The 16,379-nt window shown below is 52.5% G+C and overlaps 1 protein-coding gene across 1 annotated transcript in view; it reads right to left on the minus strand.

Moving 5' to 3' along the window:
* Positions 1 to 10,412, minus strand: part of cblc (Cbl proto-oncogene C, E3 ubiquitin protein ligase) — a gene marked incomplete at both ends in the record, with an annotated part of 12,436 nt that extends 2,024 nt beyond the window's left edge. Inside the window, 5 exons of the mRNA XM_078208471.1 lie at positions 1,954 to 2,041; positions 2,879 to 3,016; positions 4,133 to 4,254; positions 8,166 to 8,322; positions 10,261 to 10,412. Of these exons, the coding sequence (XP_078064597.1) occupies positions 1,954 to 2,041; positions 2,879 to 3,016; positions 4,133 to 4,254; positions 8,166 to 8,322; positions 10,261 to 10,412 (657 nt within the window). The remainder of the gene's footprint in view (positions 1 to 1,953; positions 2,042 to 2,878; positions 3,017 to 4,132; positions 4,255 to 8,165; positions 8,323 to 10,260) is intronic.
* Between the last annotated feature and the right edge of the window lie 5,967 nt (positions 10,413 to 16,379).

The following is a 16,379-nucleotide window of genomic DNA, read 5'->3' on the forward strand; positions in this document are numbered from 1 at the left end:
GTCACGTACCAACCGACTCAAGAACAGCTTCATTCCTGCCGCTCTCTGACTTTTGAATGGACCTTCCTTGCATTAAGTTGATCTTTCTCAACACCCTAGCTATAACTGTAACACTATGTTCTACACTCTCTCCTTTCCTTCTCGATGAACGGTATGCCTTGTCTGTATAGCGCGCAAGAAACAATACTTTTCACTGTATGTTAATACATGTGACAATAATAACTCAAATCAAATCAAACCAGACCCCGGAATTTCCAATCTCCTCGTTACTGAAGTCCCTCGTTCCTGGGACATTCCCATCAATTTTTTCCGCACCCTCTCTCTAAAACCTTAATGTCCTTCCCAAAGTGCGGTGCCCAGATCCGGACACGAGACTCCATTGGAATCCCGACTCAGTGTTTACCACGGGTTTAATGTGACCTCCTTGAGTCGGAGAGAGAGATCGCCGGGATTGGAGCAGCAAGGCGCCGAGGTCAGTGAGGAACATTCCTCCAGTCCCCGCCCAATACCCGCTGCCCTGGTAATGGAGGGGTTAACCCTGTCCCACCCCGGTGGTGGAGGGGTTAACTGTATCCCCGCCCCGGTGATGGAGGGGTTAACCCTGTCCCCACCCTGGTGATGGAGGGGTTAACCGTATCCCCGCCCCGCTGATGGAGGGGTTAACCTTGTCCCCGCCCCGGTGATGGAGGGGTTAACCCTGTTGCCACCCCGGTGATGGAGGGGTTAACCGGCCCCCACTCCGGTGATGGAGGGGTTAACCCTGTCCCTGTCCTGGTGATGGAGGGGTTAACCCTGCCCCCACCCTGGTGATGGAGGTGTTAAACCCCTCCCCTGTTCACAGTGATGGAGGGTTAACCCCCTCCCCTACCCCTGGTGTTGGAGAGGATAATCCTGCCTTCCCCGTCCCTTGTGATGGAGGCGTTAACCCTGTCGCCACCCCGGTGATGGAGGGGTTAACCCTCTCCCTCGCCCCAGTGATGGAGGGGTTAACCCTGTCCATGCCCCGGTGATAGAGGGGTTAACACCAGCCCCCACCCTGGTGATGGAGAGGTTAACCCTGCCTCCCCTGCCCCCAGTGATGGAGGGGTTAACCCTGTCTCCGCCCAGGTGATGGAGGGGTTTACCCTGTCTCTGCCCCGGTGATAAAGGGGTTAACCCTGTCCCCGCCCGGGTGATGGACGGGTTAACCCTGTCCCTGCTCCCGGTGATGGAGGGGTTAACCCTGCCTCCCCTGCCCCCGGTGATGGAGGGGTGAACCCTGTCCCCACCCCGGTGATGGACGGGTTAACTCTGTCCCTGCCCCGGTGATGAAGGGGTTAACTCTGCCCCTGCCCCTGCCCCCGGTAATGGAGGGGTTTACCCTGTCTCTGCCCCGGTGATGGAGGGGTTAACCCTGTCCCCACTCCGGTAATGCAGGGGTTAAACCTGTCCCCATCCCGGTGATGGAGGGATTAACCCTGTCTCCGCCCCGGCGATGGACGAGTTAACCCTGTCTCCGCTCCGGTGATGGACGGGTTTACCCTGTCTCCACCCCGGTGATGGAGGGGTTAACCATGTCCCCGCTCCAGTGATGGACAGGTTAACTCAGTCCCTGCCCCGGTGATGGAGGGGTTAACCCTGCCTCCCCTGCCCCCGGTGATGGAGGGGTTAACCCTGGCCCCGCCCTGGTGATGGAGGCGTTAACCCTCTCCCCTGCCCCTGGTGATGGAGGGGTTAATCCTGTCTTCCCAGCCCCAGTGATGGAGGGGTTAACCCTCTTCCCAGCCCCGGTGATGGAGGGGTTAACCCTGGCCCCACCCTGGTGACGGAGGCATTAACCCTCTCCCCTGCCCCCTGGTGATTGTGGGGTTAACCCCCTCTCCTGCCCCTGGTGATGGAGGGGTTAATCCTGTCTTCCCAGCTCCAGTGATGGAGGGGTTAACCCTTTCTCTCCTCCGCCCCAGTGTCACTCACCTGGGAGACCTGGATATGATCCTGTCGGGAAGGTTCACACAATCCAGTCAGATCCGGGTTAAAGTCACGGCCATCGGGATAGAGATAACTGTGGAGACAGTGAGAGTGAGAGAGAAAGACTGAGTGAGAGAGAGAAAGAGAGATAGAGAGAGAGAGAGTGAAATAGAGAGAGATTGAAATAGAGTGTGTGAAATTGAGAGAGAGAGTGTCTGAGAGTGAGATTGAGAGAGAGGGAAAGACTCCCACATTCTCCCCACTCCCCGTGGGAGCGAGTCCCACATTCTCCCCACTCCCTGTGGGAGCGAGTCCCACATTCTCCCCACTCCCTGTGGAAGCGAGTCCCACATTCTCCCCACTCCCCGTGGGAGCGAGTCCCACATTCTCCCCACTCCCTGTGGAAGCGAGACCCACATTCTCCCCACTCCCTGTGGAAGCGAGTCCCACATTCTCCCCACTCCCTGTGGGAGCGAGTCCCACATTCCCCGCACTCCCTGTGGGAGCAAGTCCCACATTCTCCCCACTCCCTGTGGGAGCGAGTCCCACATTCTCCCCACTCCCTGTGGGAGCGAGTTGCCTCATTTTCCCCATTCCCTGTGGGAGCGAGTCCCACATTCTCCCCATTCCCTGTGGGAGTGAGTCCCACACTCCCCGCACGAGTGGGTCCCACATTCTCCTCACTCCCTGTGGGAGCGAGTCCCACATTCTCCTCACTCCTTGCGGGAGCGAGTCCCACATTCTCCCCACTCCCTGTGGGAGCGAGTTGCCACATTCTCCCCACTCCCTGTGGGAGCGAGTCCCACATTCTCCCCACTCCCTATGGGAGATGATTCCCAGCCTGTTCCCTTCTCCTGTGTGTTGTAACCCCTCTCGTGCTGTTGGTGGTGATGTCAGGAGCAGCAGTGTTCAGGTTGTAGAGTTCACTCACAAGCCTTCGCGGTAACCCTCAATGAGGGCCTGGAAGAGGGGCTTGTTCTGGGGGATGGTCTGTAAGATGCTCCCATCATCCGTCACGTAACCAATAGCCCACTGTCCCATCCGAGTGCAGCTCAGGCGGAAGATGTAACTGTGAGGGGAAAGAGAGACACAGTGCGTTCATACAGCACGGATCCAAACACAGTTACACTAAAACACACACACATACACACACAGTTACCGACACACAGGCAGACAGACACTGACACAGGTACACACACACACGCTGACACAGGTACACACACACACACACACACTGACACAGGTACACACACATGCACACACACACTGACACAGGTACACACACATGCACACACACACTCACATAGCAAAAAACAGGAAAACAGAGAGACAGACAGACAGAAAAATAGGAGAGACACACACACACAGACACACACTCACACACACACACAGACAGACACACAGAGAAACAGACACACAAGCTCACACACACAGACACTCGCAGCCTCTCACACACACACAGGCAGGGATGCAGAGAGAAAATAGACTGACACAGTCACTGAGTCAGAGAGAGAAACTAAGGCAGAGAGACAAACGCAGAATAAAACAGACAGAGACACACATAGAGACACAGACAAGCAGATACAGACACACAGAGTCAGAAAGACACACACAGACACACTGAGACACACAAACCCAAAGCCATTAAACCCTTTTGGGAAATGTCATCGTTGGAGTGCAGGAAACCTGGCGGGTAATTTGTGCACAGCAAGATCCCACAAACAGCAAGGTGATAATGACCCCAATCATCAGATTTTAGGGACATTGGTGGGGATGGTGGGGGGGGGGGGGGGGGGGGGGGGGGGAAGGGGGTGCGGAGGAGAGGGGTAAATATTGGCCCCAGGAAACGGGGGAGAATTCCTCACACCCTGCTTCCCTTTCCCCCCACCCCAACTCCCAACGCTTCACCCAACAGTGACCACAGGGTCTTCCGGCCCCAGCCGAGAGGGCAGGCAGGCGGCTTGCTTGAATGGGAAACCGGGAGCCTCAGGCAGTGCTGCACTCCCTCAGTGTTGCATTGATGGAGTCAGGTCTGGTTTGTGGAGGTGCAGATTGTGGAGTGGGATTCGAACCCCCCTTTCCGCACATGCCCCCCCCCCCCCCATCTCCTGACTCCGAGGTGGGCGAGCAGGCAGCGGGCAGACCAGTGGACAGGGTCCTGGCATTGGCAGCTGCCGTGTGTTACCTGGCTGGTTTCTGAGCGTAGTGCTGGAGTCTCGCCTTCACCTCATCGTAGGTCAGGAAGGCCATGTAACCCGGGTGTGTGACGGCCAGGCAGTTCCAGTTCTTCAGCAGTGAGGGCCAGGGCTGGGGAAGGCAAACAGGACAGTCCGTCAGCAATTGCGGAACATTCCGGCAACGCGACAGCTCCCCTTCCCCACCTCGTCGGTCCCAGCCTCATTCCCTGTGCTCGGGATATACTCAGCATTCAGACGACCTGCGCGCGTACGGGCGGCACGGTGGGTTAGCACTGCAGCCTCACAGCGCCAGGGACCCGGGTTCGATTCCCGGCCTCGGGTCACTGTCTGTGCAGGGACTGCATGTTCTCCTCGTGTCTGCGTGGGTTTCCTCCAGGTGCTCCGGTTTCTTCCCACAGTCCAAAGACATGCGGGTGAGGTGCATTGGCAATGCTAAATGTGTGGGGTTCCGGTGATGGGGCAGGGAGGTTGGGCCTGGGTGGGATGATCTTTCTGAGAGTTACTGAAGATTTGATGGGCTGAATGGCCTCCTTCTGTATTGACGGGACTCTGTGGTGTCTGGTGATTGGGCAACATATCAATTGAATAACTCCAGCTGAGAGAGCTTCCATAGGTAGGACGGGCAATATGGCCACCTTATGTATCTTGAAACTGTACTCTCAGTACTGACTATCTGACAGTGCAGCACTCCCTCAGTACTGACCCTCTGACAGTGCAGCACTCCCTCAGTACTGACCCTCTGACAGTGCAGCACTCCCTCAGTACTGACTCTCTGACAGTGCAGCACTCCCTCAGTACTGACCCTCCGACAGTGTGGCACTCCCTCAGTACTGACCCTCTGACAGTGCAGCACTCCCTCAGTACTGACCCTCTGACAGTGCAGCACTCCCTCAGTACTGACTCTCTGACAGTGCAGCACTCCCTCAGTACTGACCCTCCGACAGTGTGGCACTCCCTCAGTACTGACCCTCTGACAGTGCAGCACTCCCTCAGTACTGACCCTCTGACAGTGCAGCATTCCCTCAGTACTGACTCTCTGACAGTGCAGCACTCCCTCAGTACTGACCCTCTGACAGTGCAGCATTCCCTCAGTACTGACTCTCTGACAGTGCAGCACTCCCTCAGTACTGACCCTCTGACAGTGCAGCACTCCCTCAGTACTGACTCTCTGACAGTGCAGCACTCCCTCAGTACTGACCCTCCGACAGTGTGGCACTCCCTCAGTACTGACTCTCTGACAGTGCAGCACTCCCTCAGTACTGACCCTCCGACAGTGCGGCACTCCCTCAGTACTGACCCTCTGACAGTGCAGCACTCCCTCAGTACTGACTCTCTGACAGTGCAGCACTCCCTCAGTACTGACCCTCCGACAGTGTGGCACTCCCTCAGTACTGACTCTCTGACAGTGCAGCACTCCCTCAGTACTGACCCTCCGACAGTGTGGCACTCCCTCAGTACTGACTCTCTGACAGTGCGGCACTCCCTCAGTACTGACTCTCTGACAGTGCAGCACTCCCTCAGTACTGACCCTCCGACAGTGTGGCACTCCCTCAGTACTGACTCTCTGACAGTGCAGCACTCCCTCAGTACTGACCCTCCGACAGTGTGGCACTCCCTCAGTACTGACTCTCTGACAGTGCGGCACTCCCTCAGTACTGACTCTCTGACAGTGCGGCACTCCCTCAGTACTGACCCTCTGACAGTGCAGCACTCCCTCAGTACTGACCCTCTGACAGTGCAGCACTCCCTCAGTCCTGACTCTCTGACAGCGCAGCACTCCCTCAGTACTGACCCTCTGACTGTGCGGCACTCCCTCAGTACTGACCCTCCGACAGTGCAGCACTCCCTCAGTACTCACCCTGTGGCAGTGCAGCACTCCCTCAGTACTGACCCTCTGACAGTGCAGCACTCCCTCAGTACTGACCCTCTGACAGTGCAGCACTCCCTCAGTACTGACCCTCTGACAGTGCGGCACTCCCTCAGTGCTGACCGTCTGACAGTGCGGCACTCCCTCAGTGCTGACCGTCTGACAGTGCGGCACTCCCTCAGTGCTGACCGTCTGACAGTGCAGCACTCCCTCAGTGCTGACCATCTGACAGTGCGGCTCTCCCTCAGTACTGACCCTCTGACAGTGCGGCACTCCCTCAGTGCTGACCATCTGACAGTGCGGCACTCCCTCAGTAATGACTCTCTGACAGTGTAATTGTGGATTTTAGCCTCTGTACTGACCCTTGACCTTCTTGTCCAGTGGGGCGAATGTAGGAAATGCGCGCACGAAACATGGCCGGGGACCTACTTAGGGTCGCAAATCCGTAACCTGGATAACAGTGAAGGTCCCCTCGTGGGGATGGCGGGAGGGTAGGGGTGGAGAAGTGGACGGATGTGGTGTGAGGCTAACTCACCTCTCGCATGGAGGGTCGGGGTGGAGAAGGGGACGGACGTGGGCGTGAGGCTAACTCACCTCTCGCTTGGTGCGGCCACAATCTACTTTGATTTCTAAGCGTCAACAAGCAAACAAGTAGAAGGCCGTTGGTCAGTCAAACCAGATGGAAAATACCAGCACCACAGCCAGAGGAAGTAGCTCTCGAGCTCATGTGGTCTGTCACCACGGCAACCGGGGTGGCCATGTTCCATGTGCTGCGCAACTAGGCCGGGGTGCGGGGGCGGGTGGTCGGTTTTGGCTGTCAGGTGAGGCCGCCTCCATTCCTGTGGCCCAGACGATCAAAGATTTGAATCTTCTAGAGATTCACTGAAGCCAAAAGCATTAAAAAGCATTAACCCCCCCAGCGGAAGTTGTCAGGCTGAGGCCTACTCTTCCTCGCGGCCTACTCAATTTGGATGAAGCCCTGTAACTTTGAAGTCGTTGACCGAATTGCTCCGATCACATGATGCTCCAGCGTGACGATGAATTTAAAATTCGCCTGAGAAAAATCATCTGGATATTCGACCATCTTGTTTTGAGGTGGGGCGGGGGGGGGGTTATTTTGGCCATGCAGAACGTTGCCATGGAAACCAGGCCCCCTCCCCTGCCCACCATTTCTTCACTGGAGCTCGCTACTGGTTTATGTGCCCCCCCCGCCCCTCCCACAATGGCGGACGATGCGTGAAGTGTAAGTGGGGAGGAGGCCTAAAACTTTGGTGGGAAATTAGAAGCCTCCCCCCCGCAACCTGAGCGAAAATTGACGGGAGGTTGGGGGTTGGGTGGGGGGGGCGGTGGGCGGCGGGGGGGGGTGGCGGGGTGGGAGCAGAAATGGTTCAGTTCCCATCAAAGTCAGAACCGGCCTTCACCACGGTGGTGGGGGAGTGGGGGGGAGGGCAATCTACCTCGACAGGTGCTACAGCCAATGGCTGGCCAAGGCCGTCGTGACACAGGGTGGATGGAGCATGATTGTCTGCACAGCAAGATCCCACAAGCGGCAGGTGGTCTGTGTTCCCCACTGCTGCTCGCGGAGAGATAAGGCACAATATTTCTCTCTCTCTTTCTGTCTCTCTGCTCCCTCTTTCTGCCTCTCTCTTCCTCCATCTCTCTCTGTCTCTCCCTCTCTCTCTCTGTCTCTCCCTCTCTCTCTCTGTCTCTCCCTCTCTCTCTCTCTTCTCTCTCTGTCTGTCTCTCTGTCTCTCCCTCTTTCTGTCTCTCTGCTCCCTCTCTCTGCCTCTCTCTTCCTCCATCTCTCTCTGTCTCTCCCTCTCTCTGTCTCTCCCTCTCTCTCTCTCTCTGTCTCTCTCCATCTGTCTCTCTCTCTGTCTTTCTGTCTGTCTCTCTCTCTGTCTCTCTGTCTGTCTGTCTCTTTCTCTGTCTGTCTCTCTCTCTGTCTGTTTCTCTCTCTGTCTGTTTCTCTACCTCTCTCCCCTCTCTCTCTCTCTCCACCTCTCTCCCCTCTCTCTCTCTCTCCCCCCTCTCTATCTGCTCCCCCCCCCCCACTCTCGCTCCCTCCCTCTCTCGCTCTCTCTCCCCCCCTCTCTCTGCCCCCCTCTCTCTGCCCCCCTCTCTCTGCCCCCCTCTCTCTCTCTCTCCGTTACCTGGAAGAGTCGGGTGAAGATATCGAACTCGAAGATGGAGATGTGATCATTGCAGGTCAGGTCGATGGTTGATTTGAGCGCCATCGACTCCATCCCGCTCCCAAACCGGTGGACTTTGTACAGCTGATCCCGGAAGTACCTCCAGGGGACAATACTCCTGGGGAACAGAGTCGAGAGTGGGAGGAGTGAGGAAGGGAGGGATGAGGAGAGTGAATGCAAACGGGAAGGGAGGAATGGGGCAGAGGGAGCAGGAAGAATGGAAGCAAGAGGGTTGGGAGAAGTGGAAGAAAGGGCAGGCAAAGGGAAAGAAACGGAGAAAACAGGGAAGGAATAGGGAAATTGGGATGAGGGCAGATGGGAGAGGTCAGAGAGGGAGGGAATGTGGAAAGGGAAAACAAAGGATGTACTTGAGTTAGTCTCAATAACCCGTCAGTTAGAAATATTCAGCAAACTAATTGGAATTGAAACATTACCCACCTTAGGTATCAGTGTCAGGGATCCAATGGCACATGAACCTCCGTCCACCATTTACTCCATGGAATCCTACAGTGCAGAAGGAGGCCATTTGGCCCATCGAGTTTGCAATGACCTCAATCAGACCCAGGACCTATTCCAATAATCCCATGCATTTGCCCGAGCTAATCCCCCTGACACTGAGGGCAATTTAGCATGGCCAATCCACCTAACCTGCACATCTTTGGAATGTGGGAGGAAACCGGAGCACCCGGAGGAAACCCACGCAGACACGGGGAGAACGTGCAGACTCTGCATAGACAGTGACCCAAGCTGGGAAGCGAACCGAGGTCCCTGGAGCTGTGAGGCCATAGTGGTAACCACTGTGCCACCCAAACATGTTTACACAAACATGTTCAGGTCAAAGGCCGTTAAACTCTTTAAGGTATAGACAGACATTCCATCTTCATTTTAATTGGTGGAATGAAGGGGAAGAGGGGACCTCCAAGGCAATGAGTCACTCTCCCCAGTACCTCACCAATGTGCAGGAGGCACAGTGGGAAGGATATTTGACTTTGGAGTGCGTCACAACAGAACAGGACATGTCGGTCCTCATCTTATCATATCCGCCGCAAAATTCAAACAGCCCAGACTGCAAAGCTGCCCAGGACAGAGAGCACGGCATCAAATACAGACAGTGTAAAGGGAGCTTTACTCTGTATCTAACCCCGTGCTGTACCTGTCCTGGGAGTGTTTGATGGGGACAGTGTAGAGGGAGCTTTACACTGTATCTAACCCCGTGCTGTACCTGTCCTTGGAGTGTTTGATGGGGACAGTGTAGAGGGAGCTTTACTCTGTATCTAACCCCGTGCTGTACCTGTCCTTGGAGTGTTTGATGGGGACAGTGTAGAGAGAGCTTTACTCTGTATCTAACCCCGTGCTGTACCTGTCCTGGGAGTGTTTGATGGGGACAGTGTAGAGGGAGCTTTACTCTGTATCTAACCCCATGCTGTACCTGTCCTGGGAGTGTTTGATGGGGACAGTGTAGAGGGAGCTTTACTCTGTATCTAACCCCGTGCTGTACCTGCCGTGGGAGTGTTTGATGGGGACAGTGTAAAGGGAGCTTTACTCTGTATCTAACCCCGTGCTGTACCTGCCGTGGGAGTGTTTGATGGGGACAGTGTAAAGGGAGCTTTACTCTGTATCTAACCCCATGCTGTACCTGTCCTGGGAGTGTTTGATGGGGACAGTGTAAAGGGAGCTTTACTCTGTATCTTACCCGGTGCTGTACCTGTCCTGGGAGTGTTTGGTGGGGACACTGTAGAGGGAGCTTTACTCTGTATCTAACCCCGTGCTGGCCCTGTCCTGGGAGTGTTTGATGGGGACAGTGTAGAAGGAGCTTTACTCTGTATCTAACCCCGTGCTGTACCTGTCCTGGGAGTGTTTGACGGGGGACAGTGTAGAAGGAGCTTTACTCTGTATCTAACCCTGTGCTGTACCTGTCCTGGGAGCGTTTGATGGGGGACAGTGTAGAAGGAGCTTTACTCTGTATCTAACCCCGTGCTGTACCTGTCCTCGGAGTGATTGGTGGGGACCGTGTAGAGGGAGCTTTACTCTGTATGTTCTGTTTAAAGTTACTCACTCATCTCCGAAAGATTTCTTCCAGAAGTCGGCAGCATCCACCTTGGTGATCCGATAGGTGTCTCCCTTGTAGAATCCGTTGGGAAATATTGCTCGGAGATCCGCTAACATGTGGCTGAAGATCAGAGATAGTTTGATGAGACTGCGTCTGGGGGAGGGGAGGGAGGGGCACAGAATACATGGTTAGCGGGAATGAGGTTTGAACAGAGCCATCGACATTCCTTCCCGATTTCCACATGTTTAGAGGTTTGTACTGCTCAAGAGGAGGCCGTTCAGCCCATCCTGCCCTCTGCTGTCTCTTTGAAAGATCTCTCCAATTAGTCCCACTCTCTCACCCCCCCATCTCTGTAAATCTTTCCCCATCGAGTATTTTCTCAGTTCCCCCTTTTGAAAGTTCCTATTGAATCTGTTTCCACTGCCCTTTCAGGCAGCACCTTCCAGATCACAACTCGCTGCGTTTAAATATAAATCCTCCTCATCTCCCCCACTCTGGTTCTGTTCCCGATTCTCTTCAATCCGTGCCCCCTCTGGTTACCCACCCTCCTGTCACTCCAAACCCCTCCCTCGAACGCCTCGATTCAATCTCCCCCTTAACCTTCCCCAGTCCGAGGAGAACAATCCCAGCTTCTCCCAGTCTCGAGGACATGAAGTAACATCTCCTCATCCTCCCTGAGAATGTTCTGGAAAATCCCTCCCACTCTCTTGTCCTCAATTTATCTTCTCGCCGGGGCTCACTGCCTGATATTGACACCTCATCCAACAAGGATACATTTTTAAAAATCCATGTTCAAAGACAGACACAAGAAGAGAAAATAATTACTGTAAATTCAATGATGTATTTACTGACCCTCTGACAGTGCGGCACTCCCTCAGTATTGATCCTCTGACAGTGCAGCACTCACTCAGTACTGACCCTCTGACAGTGCGGCACTCCCTCAGTATTGATCCTCTGACAGTGCAGCACTCACTCAGTACTGACCCTCTGACAGTGCAGCACTACCTCAGTACTGACCCTCTGACAGTGCGGCACTCACTCAGTTTTGACCCTCTGACAGTGCAGCACTCCCTCAGTACTGACCCTCTGACAGTGCAGCACTCCCTCAGTACTGACCCTCTGACAGTGCAGCGCTCCCTCAGTACTGACCCTCTGACAGTGCGGCACTCCCTCAATACTGACCCTCTGACAGTGCGGCACTCCCTCGGTACTGACGCTCTGACAGTGCCGCACTCCCTCAGAACTGATCCTCTGACAGTCCAGCGCACCCTCAGCACTGACTCTCTGACAGTGCAGCACTCCCTCAGTACCGACCCTCTGACAGTGCAGCACTCCCGCAGTACTGACTCTCTGACAGTGCAGCACTCCCTCAGTACTGACCCTCTGACAGTGCAGCACTCCCTCTGTCCTGACCCTCTGACAGTGCAGCACTCCCTCAGTACTGACCCTCTGACAGTGCAACACTCCCTCAGCACTGACCCCCTGACAGTGCGGCACTCCCTCAGTACTGACCCTCTGACAGTGCAGCACTCCCTCAGTACTGACCCTCTGACAGTGCAGCACTCCCTCAGTACTGACCCTCTGACAGTGCGGCACTCCCTCTGTCCTGACCCTCTGACAGTGCAGCACTCCCTCAGTACTGACCCTCTGACAGTGCAGCACTCCCTCTGTTGTGACCCTCTGACAGTGCGGCACTCCCTCTGTCCTGACCCTCTGACAGTGCAGCACTCCCTCAGTACTGACCCTCTGACAGTGCAGCACTCCCTCTGTTGTGACCCTCTGACAGTGCGGCACTCCCTCTGCACTGACCCCTGATGGCCATGCTCCGGTGCCTGTCCGGGTACACTGAGGGAGAATTTAGCACGACCAACGCACCTAACCAGCATGTCTTTTGGACTGTGGGAGGAAACAGGAGCACCCGGAGGAAACCCACGCAGACACGGGGAGAATGTGCAGACTCTGCACAGACGGTGACCCAAGGTGTGAATCGAACCTGGATCCCTGGCGCTGTGGGGCAGCAGCGTAAACCTCTGTTCCATGAACCAGATGGGTCTTTCCGACAGTGGTTTCATGATCATCAGTCGATTCTTAATTCCAGGAATTTCTTTGTGGAATTCAAATTTCAACATTTTCCGTGGCAGAAACTGGGCCACATCAGTGACCCTACTCCATCTCAGTCAGCCAATCAGGCTTGCTCACCCACCAAGACCCCATGAATAAGATTAAATACATTTAATACACACTGAGTATTTCAGGATGTGTTGTAGAAAATGCTTAACAAGATAAGAGTGAGGAGTGGGAGTCGGCAATTCGGCCCTTCGAGCCCATTCCATCATTTAACATCCCAATGGCTGATCTTAACCTGCTTTCAACTCCACTTTCCTGCCTGCTGTCCTAAGCCCTTGATGCCACTTTTGATCAGAAACATATCTAACTCTTTCTTGATTGATTCTGCCTCCACTGCACTCTGGGGCAGTGAGTTCCACACATCCATTATGGTCGTCACGTTGAGTTCATACAGATGTAAAATAATTGTCAAAAAAAATTGCTAGAGGGGGAATAAAAACAGTGCGTGGTCCCTTTAAGAGCTGGTTGCGTGCTCAGCGCTTGACTGTTTAAAATACAGAGTACACAGATTGCAACAATTATACTGAGGATCAAGCATCAGAGTTGCCTTGGTAACAGGCTTTGCAGTTGCATTTTGATAGACTGTGAGTTTGACGAAGACACTCCACAGATTAAAGCAGACACTCCACTAACAGCCTATGTGTTTAAAGGGGACACTCCGCTAACAGCCTGTGTGTTTAAAGGGGACACTCCGCTAACCGCTTATGTGTTTAAAGGGGACACTCCGCTAACAGCCTATGTGTTTAAAGGGGACACTCCACTAACAGCCTATGTGTTTAAAGGAGACATTCAGCTTTGTTGAATTCGGATTCCGCCATCTGCCATGGTGGGGTTCGAGCCCGGGTCCCCAGAACTTTGGTTGAGATTCTGGATTGGTAGTCTGCTGATAATACCACTCGGCCAACGCCTCCCACGGAATCGGAGCAGAGGGGCGGACAACCAAAATATCCTTTAACCTTGGGCAAGAATTTCCGGTCTCGCTCGAGCAAGGCCGTAAAATCCCACCCACTATGAATCCCTACAGTGCAGAAGGAAGCTATTCGGCCTCCATCGAGTCTGCACCTACTGTCCAACAGAGCATCCTTCACTTTGAGGACTTTTATTCTCAGGTGCTTATCAACAGCTTGGAATATTGCCAGGTTTGCTTAAACCCTGAGGCTTGAAGCTTCTCCAACTACTTTGAGCTCACACAGCGAGCAGTGTAACATCAGTCCAAAGCACCTCCAAAATCCTATAGACCTTACAAAGACTCCCTCAAGGATACAGACTGGAAAAAACTGTTGAAATGAAACTTCTTTCACAAAGTGCTGTTGGGACAAGTCTTTCGGGATGACTAGATGACCAGTTATAACTTAAGAAGGGTTTGTCAATCTTCATCTGTCCTTGGAGTTAAATCTTGGTTCGGCTGGCTATGAAATGCATAGAAATTGCTATGGCTCTCTTGGTCTCAATTATTGTGATCTATTGTTGGTGAAACCTAAGAAGATTACACACAAGTGAGAGGGGGAAGTTTTTCACACAGAGAGTGGTGGGTGCCTGGAACGCGCTGCCAGAGGAGGTGGTGGAAGCAGGTACATCAGCAACATTTAAGGGGCATCTGGATGGGTACAGAATAGGGAGGGAATAGAGGGATAAGGACCGAGTAAGGGCAGAAGGGAATTTTTAGTTTAGTTGGGGTATCATGATCAGCACAGGCTTGGAGGGCCGAAGGGCCTGTTCCTGTGCTGTACTTTGTTCTTGGTTCTAACAGCCTATGTGTTTAAAGGAGACACTCAACGATCAGGACCCGATCAAGTTTGAATTTGCTGTTGTTGGTACCATCTGACCAATCATAGTTTAGGAAAATGCATAGGTCATCAGGAATACAAAAATAGGAACTCAACTGCCTGACTGCAGTTCAGTTCAGTTCAGTGAGTTCAGTAATTGAGTTCAGTGATTGAGGTAAGTGACTTCAGTTCAGTTCAGTTCAGTGAGTTCAGTAATTGAGTTCAGTGATTGAGGTAAGTGACTTCAGTTCAGTTCAGTTCAGTGAGTTCAGTAATTGAGTTCAGTGATTTCAGTTCAGTTCAGTGAAGTTGAACTGTGAAGCTGCCACCTCTCAAGATTTGGAGCGGGCAACAGTGGCTCTCTGCCAGCTAAAGAACTATCTCAAGAGAACTCTCCATCTATCTCCTAGAAAAGTACCAAATCAGAAAGAGTTTACCGACAGCGACATCGTGGTTTTTCCAAGCCACAAAACCTGTTTGTATGTTTTTTGAGTGACTAAGTTAGTGTTTGTTTTTTTTTGGTAATGAATGATCCTTGTATTTATTTGAACGGCATTCCAATCAAACCGTACTTTAATTGACACCAAGATTTGTGGCATAGCGGACAGTGAAGAAAGTTATCTCCAATTGCAACGGGATCTTGATCAATTGGGCCAGTGGGCTGACGAATGGCAGATGGAGTTTAATTTAGACAAATGCGAGGTGATGCATTTTGGTAGATTGAACCAGGGCAGGACTTACTCAGTTAATGGGAGGGCGTTGGGGAGGGTTACAGAACAAAGAGATCTAGGGGTACATGTTCATAGCTCCTTGAATGTGGAGTCACAGGTGGACAGAGTGGTGAAGAAGGCATTCGGCATGCTTGGTTCCATCGGTCAGAACATTGAATACAGGAGTTGGAACGTCTTGTTGAAGTTGTACAGGACATTGGTAAGGCCACACTTGGAATACTGTGTGCAATTCTGGTCACCCTATAATAGAAAGGATATTATTAAACTAGAAAGAGTGCAGAAAATATTTACTAGGATGCTACCGGGACTTGATGGATTGAGTTATAAGGAGAGATTGGATAGACTGGGACTTTTTTCTCTGGAGCATAGGAGGCTGAGGGGTGATCTTATAGAGGTCTATAAAATAATGAGGGGCACAGATCAGCTAGATAGTCAATATCTTTTCCCAAAGGTAGGGGAGTCTAAAACTAGAGGACATAGTTTAAGGTGAAAGGGGAGAGATACAAAAGTGTCCAGAGGGGCAATTGTTTTCACACAGAGGGTGGTGAGTGTCTGGAACAAGCTGCCAGAGGTAGTAGTAGAGGGGGGTACAATTTTGTCTTTTAAAAAGCATTTAGATAGTTACATGGGTACGATGGGTATGGAGGGATATGGGCCAAATGGGGGCAATTAGGATTAGTTTAGGGATTTTTTAAAAATGGGCGGCATGGACAAGTTGGGCCGAAGGGCCTGTTTCCATGCTGTAAACCTCTATGACTCTAATTAATATGTACCTTGTTTAATTAAAGTTCCTGGTTGGTTAAATAAATAACTTGTTAATTATTTACTTAAAGTGAGTGTCAGATCTTTCTGCTAATGATCCTCTAAACGTAATGAAGAACAGTTAACAGCTTCCCACACATTTCTAAGAGATTACAAAGCAAGCTAAAGGAAATTCGCCTCCGCGTCCTAACAACAACCCTCTAAGAGAAGTAATTTCTCCTCATCTCAGTTCCAAACCTCCTCTCACTCTATATCTCTGACCTCCTGTTCCAGATTGTCCCACAAGGACCATAGTCTCATCAATTTCAAATGGTAAAAACAAAAGAAGTATTGACACTTGGGACACAGAGGGAGCGCATGGCTCTCACAGTCAATGTTGTGAGCAACCAGCACGCACCCTCACTTCACTTGCCCTTGCTTCACGTGCGAATCACTTCAGTCAGACCGGTCAGAAAAAAAATACATGGGTAGAAATCAATTGAATGTGGCAACCCTGGGCAACAGTCAATAAAGAACGGATCTCAAACAATGATGAGAGAATACAGGAATGTGATAGAGAATCTGGTGAACTGGTGCGTCGGCAATAATCTCTCCTTCAATGTCAACAAAACGAAGGAGATCGTCATCGACTTCAGGAAGCGTAGTGGAGAACATGCTCCTGTCTACATCAACAGGGACAAAGTAGAAATAGTTGAGAGCTTCAGGTTTCTGGGTGTCCAGATCACCAACATGCTGTCCT

The sequence above is a fragment of the Mustelus asterias genome, unplaced genomic scaffold (assembly GCF_964213995.1).
Source record: "Mustelus asterias unplaced genomic scaffold, sMusAst1.hap1.1 HAP1_SCAFFOLD_3759, whole genome shotgun sequence".
NCBI classification, from domain to species: domain Eukaryota; kingdom Metazoa; phylum Chordata; class Chondrichthyes; order Carcharhiniformes; family Triakidae; genus Mustelus; species Mustelus asterias.